This window comes from Lutra lutra, chromosome 17 (assembly GCF_902655055.1).
Source record: "Lutra lutra chromosome 17, mLutLut1.2, whole genome shotgun sequence".
NCBI lineage: Eukaryota > Metazoa > Chordata > Mammalia > Carnivora > Mustelidae > Lutra > Lutra lutra.
In genome coordinates, this window is record NC_062294.1 from 47,217,464 (window position 1) to 47,233,295 (window position 15,832).

Sequence of the window (15,832 nt, forward strand, 5' to 3'; positions counted from 1 at the left end):
CCCCCAGTGGCCTCTTTTTTGTGGTCGATGGTGGCCATTTGCCCTGGAGTAGGACAAAATCTTTTCCATTCTTTTCTTTAAAGATTGTATTTATTTATTCACGGGGGTGGGGTGGTGTGGGAGCGCGGAGAAAGGGAGAGAGAGAGGGAGTATCTGAGCAGGTTCCACCCCCAGCGTGACCTGAGCCGAAATCAAGAGTTAGAGGCTTGCCTGACTGAGCCATCCAGGCACCCCCAATTTTTTCCTTTTTTTTTTTTGCCATTTGGGTCTGGTTTTGGGTCTCATCTGGGGTTTTGGGGCTCGGCAAAATGAGCCAGGGATTGGGGCAGGGTCTTTTCGGTGTTTGGGGCACTCGCTCTATTTCTCTGGGTTCAAGTTCATTTCTGCCCCTGACGGGTCATGTGACCCCAGGCAAGGTCCTTTCTGTTCTGGGCTGGAGTTCTCCCATTCTCTGTCTCTTGCGGTTTGTCTCTGAAATTCTGTGTGTCTCACTTTGCTTCTGCCTCTGGATCTTTTGGTCTCTATGTCTCTGTCTCTCTTGTTCTCTCACCCTCTGCCTTTCTGGGTCTCTAACTTCTGTTCTGTCTCTAATTCTCACTGTGCTTTTTCTCTTTCTTTCTGGTTCCCTCTCCCTGTAAGTCTTTCTCAGACACCGTCTCTTCTTGGCTCTCTGGGACTCTCTTTCTATGTCACACGCCTCCATGAGTCACACTACAGTGGGCAGGACTGAAGGGGGCTGAGGCTGAGGGAGGATTTGGGGGAAGTGGAGAACGGACCTCAGATTAGGGTTTTTTTTTTTCTAAGATTTTATTTTATTTTAGAGAGAAAGAGCAGAGAGAATGTGAGTGGGGCAGGGAGGGGCAGAGGGAAAGGGAGAAAAAGAATCCCAAGCAGGCTCCACACTCACTGTGGAGCCTGATGTGGGGCTCAATCTCACGACCCTGAGATCATGATCTGAGCCAAAATCAAGAGTCCGACGCTTTTGTGACTGAGCCACCCAGATGACCCAAGTGATTTTATTTTTAAGTAATCTCTATGCTCAATGTGGGACTCGAACTCATAACCCTGAAGTCAAGAGTCTCATGCTTTCCTGATCAAACCAGCCAGCACCCCTGGACCTCAGATCTGAATGACTCCCCTGCTGCCTTCTGCCTACACAGACTTCCCCCTGCTCTGCTCAGCCCCACCAGCTGTGTCCGCTCCAGGTTCCTGCCCCAGACACTGGCCAGGTCAGAAGGATAGGTTGTAAAAGTCTGGATATAGGCTAGGACTTCAGTCCTAGGAGTTAGGGTAGGGGAAAGAGCCCCTGAGGTCAAGGGTCTGGGAGGCTAGGTGGAAGCGTGGGTGCCCCCAGAGGTCCGTGGGTATACACCGTGTCCATCTTTCCCATGGAGGTGTGGGAGGAAGTGCTTGAAGGTCCAGGGGAACTTGACACTCCAGGTCCCAGGCTCGTGGTAGGATGGAGGTGGGGCCCAAGCTCTTGTTTAAGTCCCGGAGAGACTGGTTAGGGTGGGACCTGGAAGAGGGGTGAAGGCTGGATTATGGGATTAGATAGCTCCAGTTTCCCTTGGCATCTACTCCTACTTCTGAGGGAGGGGCAGACTGAACCCATCTGAAGCCTGTAAGTTACTTTTCCCTGACCCTAGAACTGGGTTGAGAGGGTCCTGATGGGACTGCCTCACTGGGAAACTGGCATTCATGAGAAGCTATTTTTTTGATTTTTTAAAAAATATTTTATTTATTTATTTGACAGACAGAGACCACAAGTAGGCAGAGAGGCAGGCAGAGAGAGAGTGGGGGCAGGGAGCAGGCTCCATCCCAGGACCCTGAGATCATGACCTGAGCCGAAGGCAGAGGCTTTAACCCCCTGAGCCACCCAGGCGCTGCATGAGAAACGGTTTTAAGGGGCTTTGAGTTTTTCTTGTAGTCTGACTAGCTCTCCTGCTAGAGAGAAAATATGGGGTAGAGAGGGCTGTGTTGTAGGGTTTCTCAACCTTGGTACTATTGACGTTTGGGCTGGATAATTCTTTGTGTGTGGGGGGGGCTATCCTGTACATGGTAGGATGTTTAGTCATATGTCTGGTCTCTACCCCTCTCTCTGATGCCTAAACTGAAATTAGAGTTTGACCTAGATGCAAGCTAGATGGTTCTAAGAGGTTCCAGGAGTGGCCTTGCTTTTTGCCTATAAGCCATTCTACTATGAAGGGGTCTCAGGGCAAGGTTACAAAGGAGTGATCCATAATTACAACACCAAAGAGCTGTGGTTTAGGGTAATTAATGAGGGAAATGATGTTAAAGAGTTTCAGAAGCCCCTTTTATTATCTGACTAAAAGCTCTCCTGCGGTGGAAAGGTACCAAGGAAGATTAAAAATGGCAGGTTAGGGCGCCTGGGTGGCTCAGTGGGTTAAGCCGCTGCCTTCGGCTCAGGTCATGATCTCAGGGTCCTGGGATCGAGTCCCGCATCGGGCTCTCTGCTCAGCAGGGACCCTGCTTCCCTCCCTCTCTCTCTGCCTGCCTCTCTACTTGTAATCTCTCTCTGTCAAATAAATAAAATCTTTAAAAAAAAATGGCAGGTTAGGGGCGCCTGGATGGCTCAGTGGGTTAAGCTTCTGCTTTTGGCTCAAGTCATGATCCCGGGATCCTGGGATTGAGCCCCACATTGGGCTCTCTGCTCAGCAGGGAGCCTGCTTCCTCCCTCTCTCTCTGTCTACCTCTCTGCCTACTTGTAATCTCTGTCAAATAAATAAATAAAATCTTAAAAAAAATTAAAAACGGCAAGTTAGCTGAAGAGTCTTAAAAAATTACAGATTTTGAAATACGTTCTGAAGTTCAGAGAAGTTGCTTACCCTTCACCTAGGTTTCTCGCATGAGAACATCTTGCAAAATCATGGGACGATGAGCCAAACTAAGAAATCATCATTGGTACAACACTACGGGCTGGAGACTTCATTTAGGTGTATCCGTTCTTCCATGAATGTCCTTTTTCTATTCCAAGATGCCATCTAGAATCTCATTTGTGTTTAGTACTTGTGTTTTCTGAGGCTCCTCCAAATTATGATTATCTATAAATCCCCCACTGTGTATTCTTAGAATGGATATTTTTTTAAAAGATTTTATTTATTTATTTACAGACAGAGATCACAAGTAGGCAGAGAGGCAGGCAGAGAGGGGCGGGGGGAGGCAGAGAGCCCGATATGGGGCTCAATCCCAGGACCCTGAGATCATGACCCAAGCCTAAAGCAGAGGCTTTAACCCACTGAGCCACCCAGGCGTCCCTAGAAGGGATATTTTTATTTTTATTTTATTTTATTTTTTAAAGATTTTGTTTATTTATTTGACAGGCAGAAATCACGAGTAGGCAAAGAGGCAGGCAGAGAGAGAGGGGGAAGCAGGCTCCCTGCTGAGCAGAAAGCCCAATGTGGGGCTCCATCCCAGGACCCTGAGATCATGACCTGAGCCAAAGGCAGAGGCTTAACCCACTGAGCCACCCAGGCACCCCTAGAATGGATTTTAAAAAATCTATTTATTTAAGTAATCTCTATACCCCATGTGGGCTCTTGTACTCATGACCCAGAGATCAAGAGTCACAGGCTACAACTCCCCTCCCCTGACTGAGCCAGACAGGAAAGTTTTAGAATGCAGATAAAAAAAGATTTTTGTTCTGGGGTGCCTGGGTGGCTCCTTCTGTTAATCGTCCAACTCTTGATCTCAGCCCAGGTCTTGATCCCAAGGTTGTGGGTTCAGGCCCCTGTTGAAATTTTTGGTTTGCATGGTTTTAGAAGAGAGCTTTGAGTCAACCAGGTGTTTATCTTATAACTAAATCCTCCCAACTTCCTTTGAAAATCCAGAGCTGTGTCCTTTGGGGGTCCTCCATCCCCACTCCGTAACACACAGCATTCAGTATGGATGACATATTGAATGGCATTCATGTCAATTCCTCAACTTTTCATGAACCCTGAAACTTTAAAAATGTGCCAGTCAATTAATTTGCTGAACGTGCCACCCGTTCTTTCAGGAAGAGCTGGGGGAAATCTTGGGCAGCCTCAAATCTACGAAGTCATGAACTGGAGAGAAAGGAGACTGAAGGGCAGACAGAGGAAGGGTAAAAAACAGGACTAAAAGTTTCAGTAGGAAAAGTTTTTGCAACTGCTTGGCATGGGTACTGATCAGCAGCCTTTGATAGTAGGTACGACTGTGCCAGAACCTAGTGGGTGATTGTCAAGTGTTAGAGCTGCTCATTTTTTAAAAAAAGATTTTATTTATTTATTTGACAGACAAGTAGGCAGACAGGCAGGCAGAGAAAGAGAGAGAGGAGGAAGCAGGCTCCCTGATGAGCAGAGAGCCCTATGTGGGGCTCAATCCCAGGATCCTGGGATCATGACCGGAGTTGAAGGCAGACACTTAACAGACTGAGCCACCCAGGCATCCTTAGAGCTGCTGATTGATTAAACGAATGAAATGAGTTTCCTGTCACATGCTTTCTAAGTACCTTTAGCTTGGAGGTTAAGGAATAGAGAGAGTTTGGGGAGAGATGTCCTGGCACAGGCTTCATCATCCTGTGGTGGAAAGGAACTCCTTACAGGCCCCAAGCTCCTCTGGATGGTCGATGAGACTTTTTTTCAGAACCTCTCACCTGGACAGCACCATTCAGTGTTGGAAACCCAGTGGGCTGCTCTGCACAGAAGCCATACTGGATGCCATTTTTGGGGGAGTGAGGATGGGGGACACCAAAGGACACAGCTCTGGATTTTCACAGGAATCAGAAGGTGGGAGGATGTGGTTATGAGATAAGACTTGTCTAATATCAGGTGAAACAAGATTTTTAAAAACTTACATTCTAAGAATATACAATGGTGAAAAGACAGTCTCTTCCATAAGTGGTTTTGGGAATACTGGACATCTACATGCAAAAGAATGAAACTGGGCCACTTTCCAAAACCATACACAAAAATAAACTCAAAATGGATTAGGACCCCAACTTAAGACTCCTCATAAAACTCCTAGAAGGACCCCTTCCACACGATCACGCTGTTAGTACCCGCGCCTGGAATCCGGTCGCAACCTCAGCCGCGCCTGCCTCCTGCTACTGTCTCCGGACCATGGACCCCCGCAAAGTGAGCGAGCTTCGGGCTTTCGTGAAAATGTGTAAGCAGGATCCGAGCGTTCTGCACACCGAGGAAATGCGTTTCCTGTGGGAGTGGGTGGAGAGCATGGGGGGTAAAATACCACCTGCCACTCATAAAACTAAATCAGAAGACAGTATCAAGGAAGAAAAACCAGATAGTAAGAAGGCGGAGGAAAACATAAAGACAGATGAACCATCAAGTGAGGAGAGTGATCTAGAAATTGACAATGAAGGTGTGATTGAACCAGATACCGATGCCCCTCAAGAAATGGGAGATGAAAATGTAGAGATAACCGAGGAAATGATGGATCAGGCAAATGATAAAAAAGTGGCTGCCATTGATGCCCTAAATGATGGTGAACTACAGAAAACCATTGACTTGTTCACAGATGCCATCAAACTAAATCCTCGCTTGGCCATTCTGTATGCCAAGAGAGCCAGTGTCTTCATCAAATTACAGAAGCCAAATGCTGCCATTCGAGACTGTGACAGAGCTATTGAAATAAATCCTGATTCAGCTCAGCCTTATAAGTGGCGTGGGAAAGCACATAGACTTCTGGGCCATTGGGAAGAAGCAGCACATGATCTTGCCCTTGCTTGTAAACTGGATTATGATGAAGATGCTAGTGCAATGCTGAAAGAAGTTCAACCGAGGGCCCAGAAAATTGCTGAACATCAGAGAAAATATGAGCGAAAACGTGAAGAGCGAGAGATCAAAGAAAGAATAGAAAGGGTTAAGAAGGCTCGGGAAGAACATGAGAGAGCCCAGAGGGAGGAAGACGCCAGACGACAATCAGGAGCTCAGTATGGCTCTTTCCCAGGTGGCTTTCCTGGGGGAATGCCTGGTACTTTTCCTGGAGGAATGCCTGGAATGGCAGGGGGGATGCCTGGAATGGCGGGAATGCCTGGGCTCAATGAAACTCTTAGTGATCCGGAAGTTCTTGCCGCCATGCAGGATCCAGAAGTTATGGTGGCCTTCCAGGATGTGGCCCAGAACCCAGCGAGTATGTCAAAATATCAGAGCAACCCAAAGGTTATGAATCTCATCAGTAAATTGTCAGCCAAATTTGGAGGTCAAGCATAATGCCCTTATGACAAATAAAGCCCTTGCTGAAGGAAAAGCAACTTCGATCACCTAATGGATGTCGCAATAATACAAATCAGTGTACCTCCGACCTTCTCATGAAGAAAGCTGGGGTGCTGTGAAGAGAATCCCTACCCCTCTGCTCCCCATGCAACTGAAACATTCTACAATTGTTGCCATTAGGGTATTCATTCAGATAATGTTTTCCTACTAGGAACTACAAACTTTAAACACTTTTTAAACCTTAAAAATATTTAAAAACATATTAAAAGGGTATGTTAGTCCCTAAAAAAAAAAAAAAAACTCCTAGAAGGAAACATAGGCAGTAATCTCTTTGATATCTGCTTTAGCAATATTTTTCGAGGTATATCTCCTAAGACAAAGGCAACAAAAACCAAAATAAACTATTGAGATTATACCAAAATAAAAAGCTTTTGCACAGTGAAGAAAACCAACAAAACAACAAAGAAAATCAACAAAGCAAAAAGGCAACCTACTGTAATAGGAAAAGATATTTGCAAATTATATATCTGATAAGGGGTTAATATCCAAAGCATATAAAGTACTTATACAACTGAACATCAAAAAAGCCAACAATCTGATAAAAATGGACAGAGGACCAAAACAGACATATCTCCAAGGAAGACATCCAGGTGGCCAATAGACCCATGAAAAGATGCTCAACGTCACTCATCATCAGGGAAATGCAAATGAAAACCACAACGGCGGCGGGGGGCCCAACTGGCTCGGTTGGAAGAACATGTGACTCTTCCTCTCAAGGTCATGAGTTCGAGCCCCATGTTGGGTGTAGAGATTACTTAAATAAATAAAACACAAAATAAAACAAAAGCAAAAACAGACCCATAAACACAGGGAAGGGATTGTTCCCAGAGAAGGGAGGGGGAAGGGTTAATGGGTTAAGGGGAGTTGGAGGTACAGCCTTCCAGGTATAAGTCATGGGGATGAAAGGTACAGCAGGGGCAGTGGAGTCACGATAGCATAAAAACATGCTGTGTTCACCACTCTGTGGTACCCCTGAACTAATGTCACATTGTGTGCCAACTATATTTCCATTAAAAACAATAATCTGCATGCTGGGTTTAGCTCCACAGACTGCCATCTCCCTTCTCCAAACTCATCTGCATGGCTCACTCCTTCATTCAGATAGCTCATCAAATTCTCCTCCTCACAGAAGCCTTTCTGATCACCTTATGGGAAACAGGCACCTCCATCCCTCTGCGGCCATGAATTGCTATATCTTCTTGAGGTGCCCACAGCTCCCTGATGTCAGGATATATGTGTGTTTACCTGTATACAGCCTCTGCCCTCTTGGAAAGTAACAAGAGGGCAGGACCTGAGCTGTCAGCTTGCTGCTGTGTCCATGGGGCTTGGCTCATAGTAGGTGCTCAAGGAATGTTTAGTGAACCAACAGACGTTATAGAGGCATGGACTCTGGAATCAGATAGACCTGGGCATAAATCCCGGCTCTGCCTTGTCCCTTCCATGGGTCCTGGATCCGTGAGCCCCAGTGACCTCCTCTAACAAGTGAGGGTATGAGTCTCTTTGCACCATCGGGGTGTTGAGAGAGCTCTGTGAACTCAAGCTTGTCACATACTTGGCAGAGCCCCTGACGGTATAAAAACCTGGTGTCTGAGAACTGTTCTTAATGTCCTTCCTGGACCTCCCAAAGCCCAGGTAAAGGTGCACAGATATCTTCTTCCCAGGTGGGGCACTGATGAAAGGAAGTGGGGGGAGAATCCCAAACAAGAGGTTGGGGTGGTTTTCGGCAGTGTCAGCTTACAGCTGGGTTGTGCCCCGGTCCTGACCCTTCCCTGAGGGCAGGGGCAGGGGAGGGCAGGGGCAGCAACAGAGCAAAATGAAACCTCCTGTTCTACCAAGGGTCAATCCAGCTCTGAGAGCCCACTGCCATCCCAGGAAAGGTTAAGAAGGTGTTTGCATCTTTGCATTCTAGAACCTGAAAATCCCAAGCCCTCTCTATTAACATGAGTATCTGGATTCCTGCAGAAAAAGAGGAAATTGCTCTCCCCCTCCTCTGTTCCTGGGCACCAGGAGCTCCCTGCAGAAAAGAACAGTCACATCCATCCAGAGCCTTCTGCATTCCAACCTTGGGGACTCACAGACACTGCCCTTCATTATCCCTTCAGCCTCCCTCTGGCAAGCAAAGGGTAAATAAAAGGCAGTGGGAACGTGGCTTCCTTATTCAGTCCTACACCTGGAGAGTTGACCTGGGGTTGACATGGGGTTGACATGGGGTTCGAAGCAGAGATGGGGGAGCTGAGGAAGTAAAGACAGACTTAAGGAACTGCAGATTTGAGTGGAGCAGAAGGGGGTGAACCCTCTGTCCTCCCGAAAGCACATCAATGCAGACGAGAACACAGCACTAACCAGTTCCCCTAGAAAGAGCAATTAGGGGAGGAAAAAGCCAAGGAGAAGCATGTGGAAGAAGGTTACAGGCAGAATCAAACAACCACAGATATTGCAGGGGATAGCTAACACGGGGGAAAACACTTGAAGGACTTCGAGGAGGGGAAAACACTGAGAAGCTGCAAGCCCCAGAATTCCGGAGGCGAGCTGGCTGGGAACAAGGGGCAAGAGTCAGAGAGGCACAGCTGGAAGGCACCGGGAGGGGGGTTCTCACATGGCATGGGGTGCGGGGGGGGGCAGGTGAAGACATACTCCCAGGGGCGGGAGATCTCAGAAGAGAGAGTCACAGAGAGTCAGAGCAGGTCGGGAGGATGTCTTATTGTCTGCTGGGCCGTTGGTGGCTGTCAACCAGCTGAGAGGGGGCACCCGCTCTCAGCCCCCAGTCCCCTCCGAGGCCAAATCTCTTGCTGGTGGCCTGGGGGTGGTCAGTATTTGAGTGTAGGGGATGGTACGTATTAAAGGGCATTGAATGCCAGGCTGAGGAGCTTGGACTTTTTTTCCTAGGTCCTGGAACACGGTTGCTGAGTGATGAGTCCCACTGCACACAGTGCTTCACTCGGTTTACTAAAGAGGAGCTTAAGGACCACCTGGGTGAGTGCTGAGGCAGAGACCCTCAGACCATCCGTGATCAGAGGAGGAAGGAGATGAGCTTACCAGGTAAGAACTGAGTGGTACCACTGGGACAGTCACTCCTCTTGAACTGGTCTCCATGATAGATTACAGTGTCACTTTCCACCTGTATTACTGTACATCCTGCCTCTAATCTGTCCTCGCCTTCTCTATGGAGCCAGAGCGAGCTTTCTCAGTATCACCAGGTCTTTAGTTCATTCATTAACTGAATCAACAAATATTAATTGAATACCAACTAAGCTTAGGCACTGGAGATAGAGCAAAGAATAAAACAGACGAACATACCCTACTCTCATGGAGTTAGCATTTTGGCTGGGTTACCTCCCACGCACCGCTGTATTTCTCTAGGGTCGATGGCTAGAGCTGGGGTTGTTGGCTTGGACTTGGCACTGCGAAATTGAATTAGCTTATACTCTCATGACAGTATGTAAAGAAAGATCCCTGTGTTGTCATTCAATCCCCGATCCCGTGAGTTATAACATCTTGCTAATCCAATGAGTGTAAATTCTATCTTGCTTTCATTTACTTTTCTCTAATTGGCTGGATGCTGAGTTGAGCATGTGTGTTGGCCCAGTTTCCTGCACTGAGGACGGTCTCTGAATCTTTTTTTTTTTTTAATTGGTTTATAAGAGTTTGTTAATTCTTGGTTGGAAGGTCCCAGCCCCTTTGGAGGTCTCAGCCCCTGGCTGGGTCAGGCCCTCCTGGGATGATCTTACTTTATGATTAACCTCAAGATCAATGGATTTGGTACTCTAATTACATCCGGAAAATCCCTTTTGTCATATAATGTAACATAGTCATGGGATTGACATTCTATCCTATTCACACGTCCCATCCACACTCAAGGGAAGATTATATGAAGGTGTTGGTCCTTGCGGGATCATTTTTAGAATTCTGCTTACCACACTTATTCCAAGAAGTTAAACCATTTTTTTCTTCTTAAAGGAGTAGCGTTTGATTTCACAGATTCTCTCTACAGTTCTTATTGTTTTAATGCTTCATTCATTGCTGTTATTATGTTTCTTATTTCCTTCCCTTTCCCTTTTAGAACACATTGCTCTGGGGGCGTCTGGGTGGCTCAGTGGGTTTAGCCTCTGCCTTCGGCTCAGGTCATGATCTCAGGGTCCTGGGATTGAGCCCCACATCGGGCTCTCTGCTCAGCGGGGAGCCTGCTTCCTCCTCTCTCTCTGCCTGCCTTTCTGCCTACTTGTGAACTCTGCAAAGTCATGAACTGGAGAGAAAGGAGACTGAAGGGCAGACAGAGGAGGGGTAAAAAACAAGACTAAAAGTTTCAGTAGGAAAAGTTTTTGCAACTGCTTGGCATGGTCACTGATCAGCAGCCTTTGATAGTAGGTACAACTGTGCCAGAACCTAGTGGGTGATTGTCAGTATTAGAGCTGCTGATTTTTTAAAAAATATATTTTATTTATTTATTTGACAGAGAAGGCAGAGAGAGAAGGGTAGGGGAAGCAAGCTCCCTTCTGAGCAGAGAGCCCGATTCAGGGCTCGATCCCAGGACCCTGGGATCATGACCTGACCTAAAGGCAGAGGCTTTAACCCACTGAGCCACCCAGGCACCCCTGATCTTCTCTTTATTGTTGATGATTTCTCTCTCTCTCTCATTCTCTTTCTTTCTGCATTGCGAATGGCTGTATTGTCTTTGATATTATTTCCTCAACATTTATGTCTTGGCCTGGTTTGTGGCTAATATTTATAAAACCTCACGTGGGATTGAAAGGAATGAGGAGTCACAAATGAAGAGTTTAGGGATCCTCAGTTGTTAATTCGATCAACCTATCATCTTTTTCAAATATTCTATATCTTTATTAATTTTTTATCTGTTTGACTTATCAAACTTACTGCTGGGGTAAGTTAAAATCTTGTAATTTAGAGCTATATTGTCACGTGTCAGGATTTGTGTATTTTCTTGGTCACTTGTTCCCTTTATCACAATGTTCCTGTTGTTCCTAATAATTTTGTTAAAATAAAAACAAACGAAGACCAGCCTTGAAAACACCCTAACCAGACAAAACCAATGCAGTTATTAAAAACTAAGTATCATGTAGCTTATTTTGGAAGATTAACTTGACCTGGGTCATTTCTTGCTTACGCTTCTGGAAATGATGTGCAAAACTTGACCTGTTTCCTGAGGTTGATATAAGGTAAGAAAATCTTTATGGGCATCTGGGTGGTTCAGTCAGTTGAGCATCTGACTTCGGCTCAGTGTTCTGGGATCAAGCCCCACATCCGGCCCCCTGCTCGGGGAGTCAGGGTAGGGGGTGCGGTTTCTGCTTTTCTCTCTCCCTCTGTCCCTCCCCCCACTTGTGCTCATTCCCTCTCAAATAAATAAATAAAATATTTTTTAAAAAAGATTTTATTTATTTATTTGACAGACAGAGATCACAAGTAGGCACAGAGGCAGGCAGAGATAGAGGAAGGGAAGCAGGCTCCCTGCTGAGCAGAGAGCCCGACTTGGGGCTCGATTCCAGGGCCCTGAGATCATGAGCTGAGCCGAAGGCAGAGGCTTAACACACTGAGCCACCCAGGCGCCCCTAAATGAGTAAAATCTTAAAAAAAGAGAAAATTTTCAGTCGTCTAAGAAATCTCCAATATTATAACCAATCACCATGAAGAATAAACAGTCACTGCTTTCTCACTATATAAGCTGGTTTATAGAAACAATAACACCCCCGAGCCTCATTCTATGTTTTAGTTTGGTTGCTCTTGGTCTGCAAACTCTTTCTGGTGTGTGCACAATAAATTTCTACTAACTGCTACTTAAGCAATTCATTGGTTTTATTTCTTTTATCTCTGCACTTTTGACATTTCCTTTTGCCATAATGTCAACTTTAGACTGTAGAAGCATAGCCACACTTCTTTCAGAGCATGTTAGGCTGGTATGTTTTTTCCCATTCTTTGATATTTATCCCTTCTGTGCCCTGTGAGACTTATTTTTTTATTTTTATTTACTTTTTTAAACTTTTTAAAAAAAGATTTTATTTTTTAATTTGACAGAGATCACAAGTAGGCAGAGAGACAGGCAGAGCGAGAGGGGGAAGCAGGCTCCCCGCTGAGCAGGGAGCCCTAGGTGGGACTCGATCCCAAGATCCTGAGATCATGACCTGAGCCGAAGGCAGAAGCTTTAACCCACTGAGCCACCCAGGCGCCCCTTATTTTTTTATTTTTTTAAAAGATACTAGCTTTTATTTATTTTAAAGATTTTATTTATTTATTTATTTATTTATTTATTTATTTAGAATGTAAGCAGGGGGAGGGGCAGAGGGAGAGAGATACTCTCAAGTTTATTCCCTGCTGAGCATGGAGCCTGCCCTGGGGTTCAACCTCAGGATCCTGAGATCACGACCTGATCACAAATCAAGTGTCAGATGCTTAACCAACCGAGCCTCCCAGGCACCACTTTTACTCTTTCTATAAAGGGGTTCTTGCAGAATGTACCTTATACCTGATTTCTTTGGCTCAGTATTATCCCAGGACAGTGTGGTGAATGAGAGTGTGGACTTTAGAGCCAGGCTGCCTTGGGGGAGTTATTTAATTTCTCTGTGCCTCTGTTTACTCATCTGTACAATGAAGATAACAGCAGCAGCTAACTTGGGGTTGTTGTAAGGATTCGATCAACTGAAAATTTAAAAGCAGTTAGAACAGTGCTTGACATGTAGGGAACATTGAGCACATGCTTAAGGATTACTGGAGCCATTGACAGTTTCCAAGTTCTTGGCCATCTGGTTACACTTTGGGTTTTATGGAAGACTTTCAAAGGAGGGAACGATGGCCATCATCATACCAAGATTACACAGGAACTTATGGCAAAGCCTGGGAAAGATCCCTACAACTTCTGCCTTCCCTGACTCTTCCCTCCCCTAAACCCCAGAGATGCCTGGGATTTCAGTGGAGAGCTAAGCTGGGTTTAGCTGCTATGTGGGGAGTGGCCCTTCCAAAGTGTGCAGGAGGGATGGGCTGGGTTCAGACAAGGAAGGTCTGGAAAGTTGGTGGATGGAGGTCATTGCTCTGGTACTATTTGTAGTCACACCATGTTCTCTGTTAGCTTTGGGATTTGGGGGATTAAACTTCATTCCTTCTTCTCTGTTGTCTCTCCTTATGTGTGGCAGTCAGCCAGCCTCAAACCCTTCTGCAAGAGCTCTGCATTAGCAAACCAAGCTGGTTCCAAGCATCCCCTTCCTCACAAGCGGTAAGTAGGAAGGATTTCTGATGACTGTTGGAAAGAAACCTCGTTTTCTTAGAAGAGACTTGCTACCAAGGAGAAGCTATAGTTGTCCTCTGTAAAGATGAATGAAGAAGAATCTTGGAATCTAGAATTTTGGATGTCCCTGATGCTAAGATTTGGGGAGTCAGATTCTCAGATGCTTATTCTAGTACTAAAATTTGTTTCTAAGTGTCAAAGGAAGTCTCATCTTGAAGAATTGCAAAATGACAGTTCATGAATGGAAGTGCGCTGATGTCTACCACCTATTTTGAAATGTATCAAAAGCCAGATGAATCGGAGGAAGGATCAGAGAATGTACAGACGGATAGGTGGAGTAATAAAGCAAGTGGAGTAATGCTGACCATAGCATCTAGGTAGTGGTTCACTGTATGATTCTTTCAACCTTTCTGTATATCTCCAAACTATGGAAAATGTTAGGAGAATACGATGCCATTCACTTCTGTCTCTTAGTGGAGACAGCTGATTCCCTTGGAAGAGTTGAGATTTTTCTCTCTCTCTTTTTTTTTTTTGAAGATTTTATTTATTTATCAGAGAGAGCACATGCACAGCGGGGGGCCAGCAGGCAGAGAGAGAAGCAGACTCTCCAATGAGCAAGGAGACAGATGCAGGACTCGATCCCAGGACCCTGGGATCAGGACCTGAGCTGAAGGTAAACACTTAACCGACTGAAACATCCAGGTGTCCCTCATCAACTGAGATTTTCAAGGGGGGGTTGAGTCGGCACTCAAGACTACTGGAAGCATATAGCAGCTTGACAAAATCTTTCCCCCCAAAGATCCGGGATTCAGGCTTCTGTTACAAGTGGCAGAAATCTAACTCAAACTAGTTTAAACAAAAATGGGCATCTATTTTGGGGAGCTATGGGGCAAACCAAGAAGAGGCAGATAGGCTGGATTCAGGCTTTATATGATGTCTCGAAGGACTCTGGTTTTCTTAATCTCTTTGCACTCCTTGGTCTCCCTGTCCATCTGTCTATCTATCAAGTTACCTTTAGGTAACTTGATAGACACCCAGCAGGGAGCCCAGTATGGGGCTTGAACTCATCACCCAGGTACCCTGCCTCTCTCTGACTTTACTGTCTGAGAGGCATTATCCCGGTGATGGGAGGAGAGCTACTGGAAGTCTGAGGCTTACTTTATGGTGGATTGCTCTATTTTTGAAATGACTTCTTCCCTCCCACTGGTTCTTTCCTTAGGAGATTATACATTCCTGTCCCCACTGGCACGCTTGGTCATGTAACTCGCTTTGGCCATGCCTCCTGTTAGCCCTCTTTTTTTTTTTTAAGATTTTATTTATTTATTTGACAGACAGAGATCACAAGTAGGCAGAGAGGCAGACAGAGGGAGGGGGGAAGCAGGATCCCGGCTGAGCAGAGAGCCCAACTCGGAACTCGATTCCAGGATCTTGAGATCATGACCTGAGCTGAAGGCAGAGGCTTTAACCCACTGAGCCACCCAGGCGCCCCTCTATTGGCCCTCTTTGTTCCTACAAGTCTTGTCGGGCTCCAGCAACCGCCCCCTCCCTTTGTACCTGCAAGGATGAAGGTCAGCCCCGCTGTAGCTAGTTTACAGGTATTCTACCACGCTGGGCTGGCTCTCCCTCAGTTTTGGAAATAGTCCTTTCATTAAACTCGAAATGATCCCATTTGTGTGTGACTCACCTTTTCTGCTGGGGTCCCAACACAGCTCTCCATTGCATGGTTGCTCCATAGTTTGTGTGGTCGGTCATCGGACCACAGTTATTTCCAGTCTTTCACTGTGACCCAAAGCGGCAACACATAAACCTGCCCATAGGTCATTTTGCACACATTTGGGTAAACCTGTAGGATAAACTATTAGATAAGGAATTGCTGAGTCAGATAATGCATATTTATAATTTTAGCTGATATTGTTAAGTCACGCTGAGCGGTTGAACCAATCCATTAGCAGAGGATGAGAATGAGGGTTGTTTTTTAGACTAAATTCATAATCCGAAATGTTTGGATGCCTGTCTTGGAGGATATTAAGGGTTCCCAAGATAGGGCTACCAAATTTCTAGTTAATAATAGGCAGGTATCTGGAATAACAAATTGAATAAAGGGGGTGTGTGAATGTATTTGTTTCCCATCTTAGAATCTCCGATCACATTAGTTAAGAGAAATTTTTTTTTAAGATTTTATTTATTTGACAGAAATCACAAGTAGGCAGAGAGGAAGGCAGAGAGAGAGCGGGAAGCAGGCTCCCCACTGAGCAGAGAGCCCAATGTGGGACTCCATCCCAGGACCCTGAGATCATGAGCTGAGCCGAAGGCAGAGGCTTAACCCACT

General features: G+C 45.8%; 1 protein-coding gene and 1 long non-coding RNA gene across 2 annotated transcripts; both read left to right on the forward strand.

The window, feature by feature from the left end:
* Positions 1-1,492: 1,492 nt before the first annotated feature.
* Positions 1,493-14,082, forward strand: LOC125088697 (uncharacterized). The gene is made up of 3 exons (XR_007123757.1): positions 1,493-1,621; positions 9,159-9,311; positions 13,412-14,082. It is a non-coding gene; the product is annotated as an uncharacterized LOC125088697 (long non-coding RNA).
* On the forward strand, positions 5,098-6,497 carry LOC125088696 (hsc70-interacting protein-like). Its single transcript, XM_047709999.1, has one exon. It carries the CDS (start codon positions 5,100-5,102, stop codon positions 6,207-6,209), a length of 1,110 nt encoding a protein of 369 aa, XP_047565955.1. The 5' UTR covers positions 5,098-5,099; the 3' UTR covers positions 6,210-6,497.
* Positions 14,083-15,832: the final 1,750 nt, after the last annotated feature.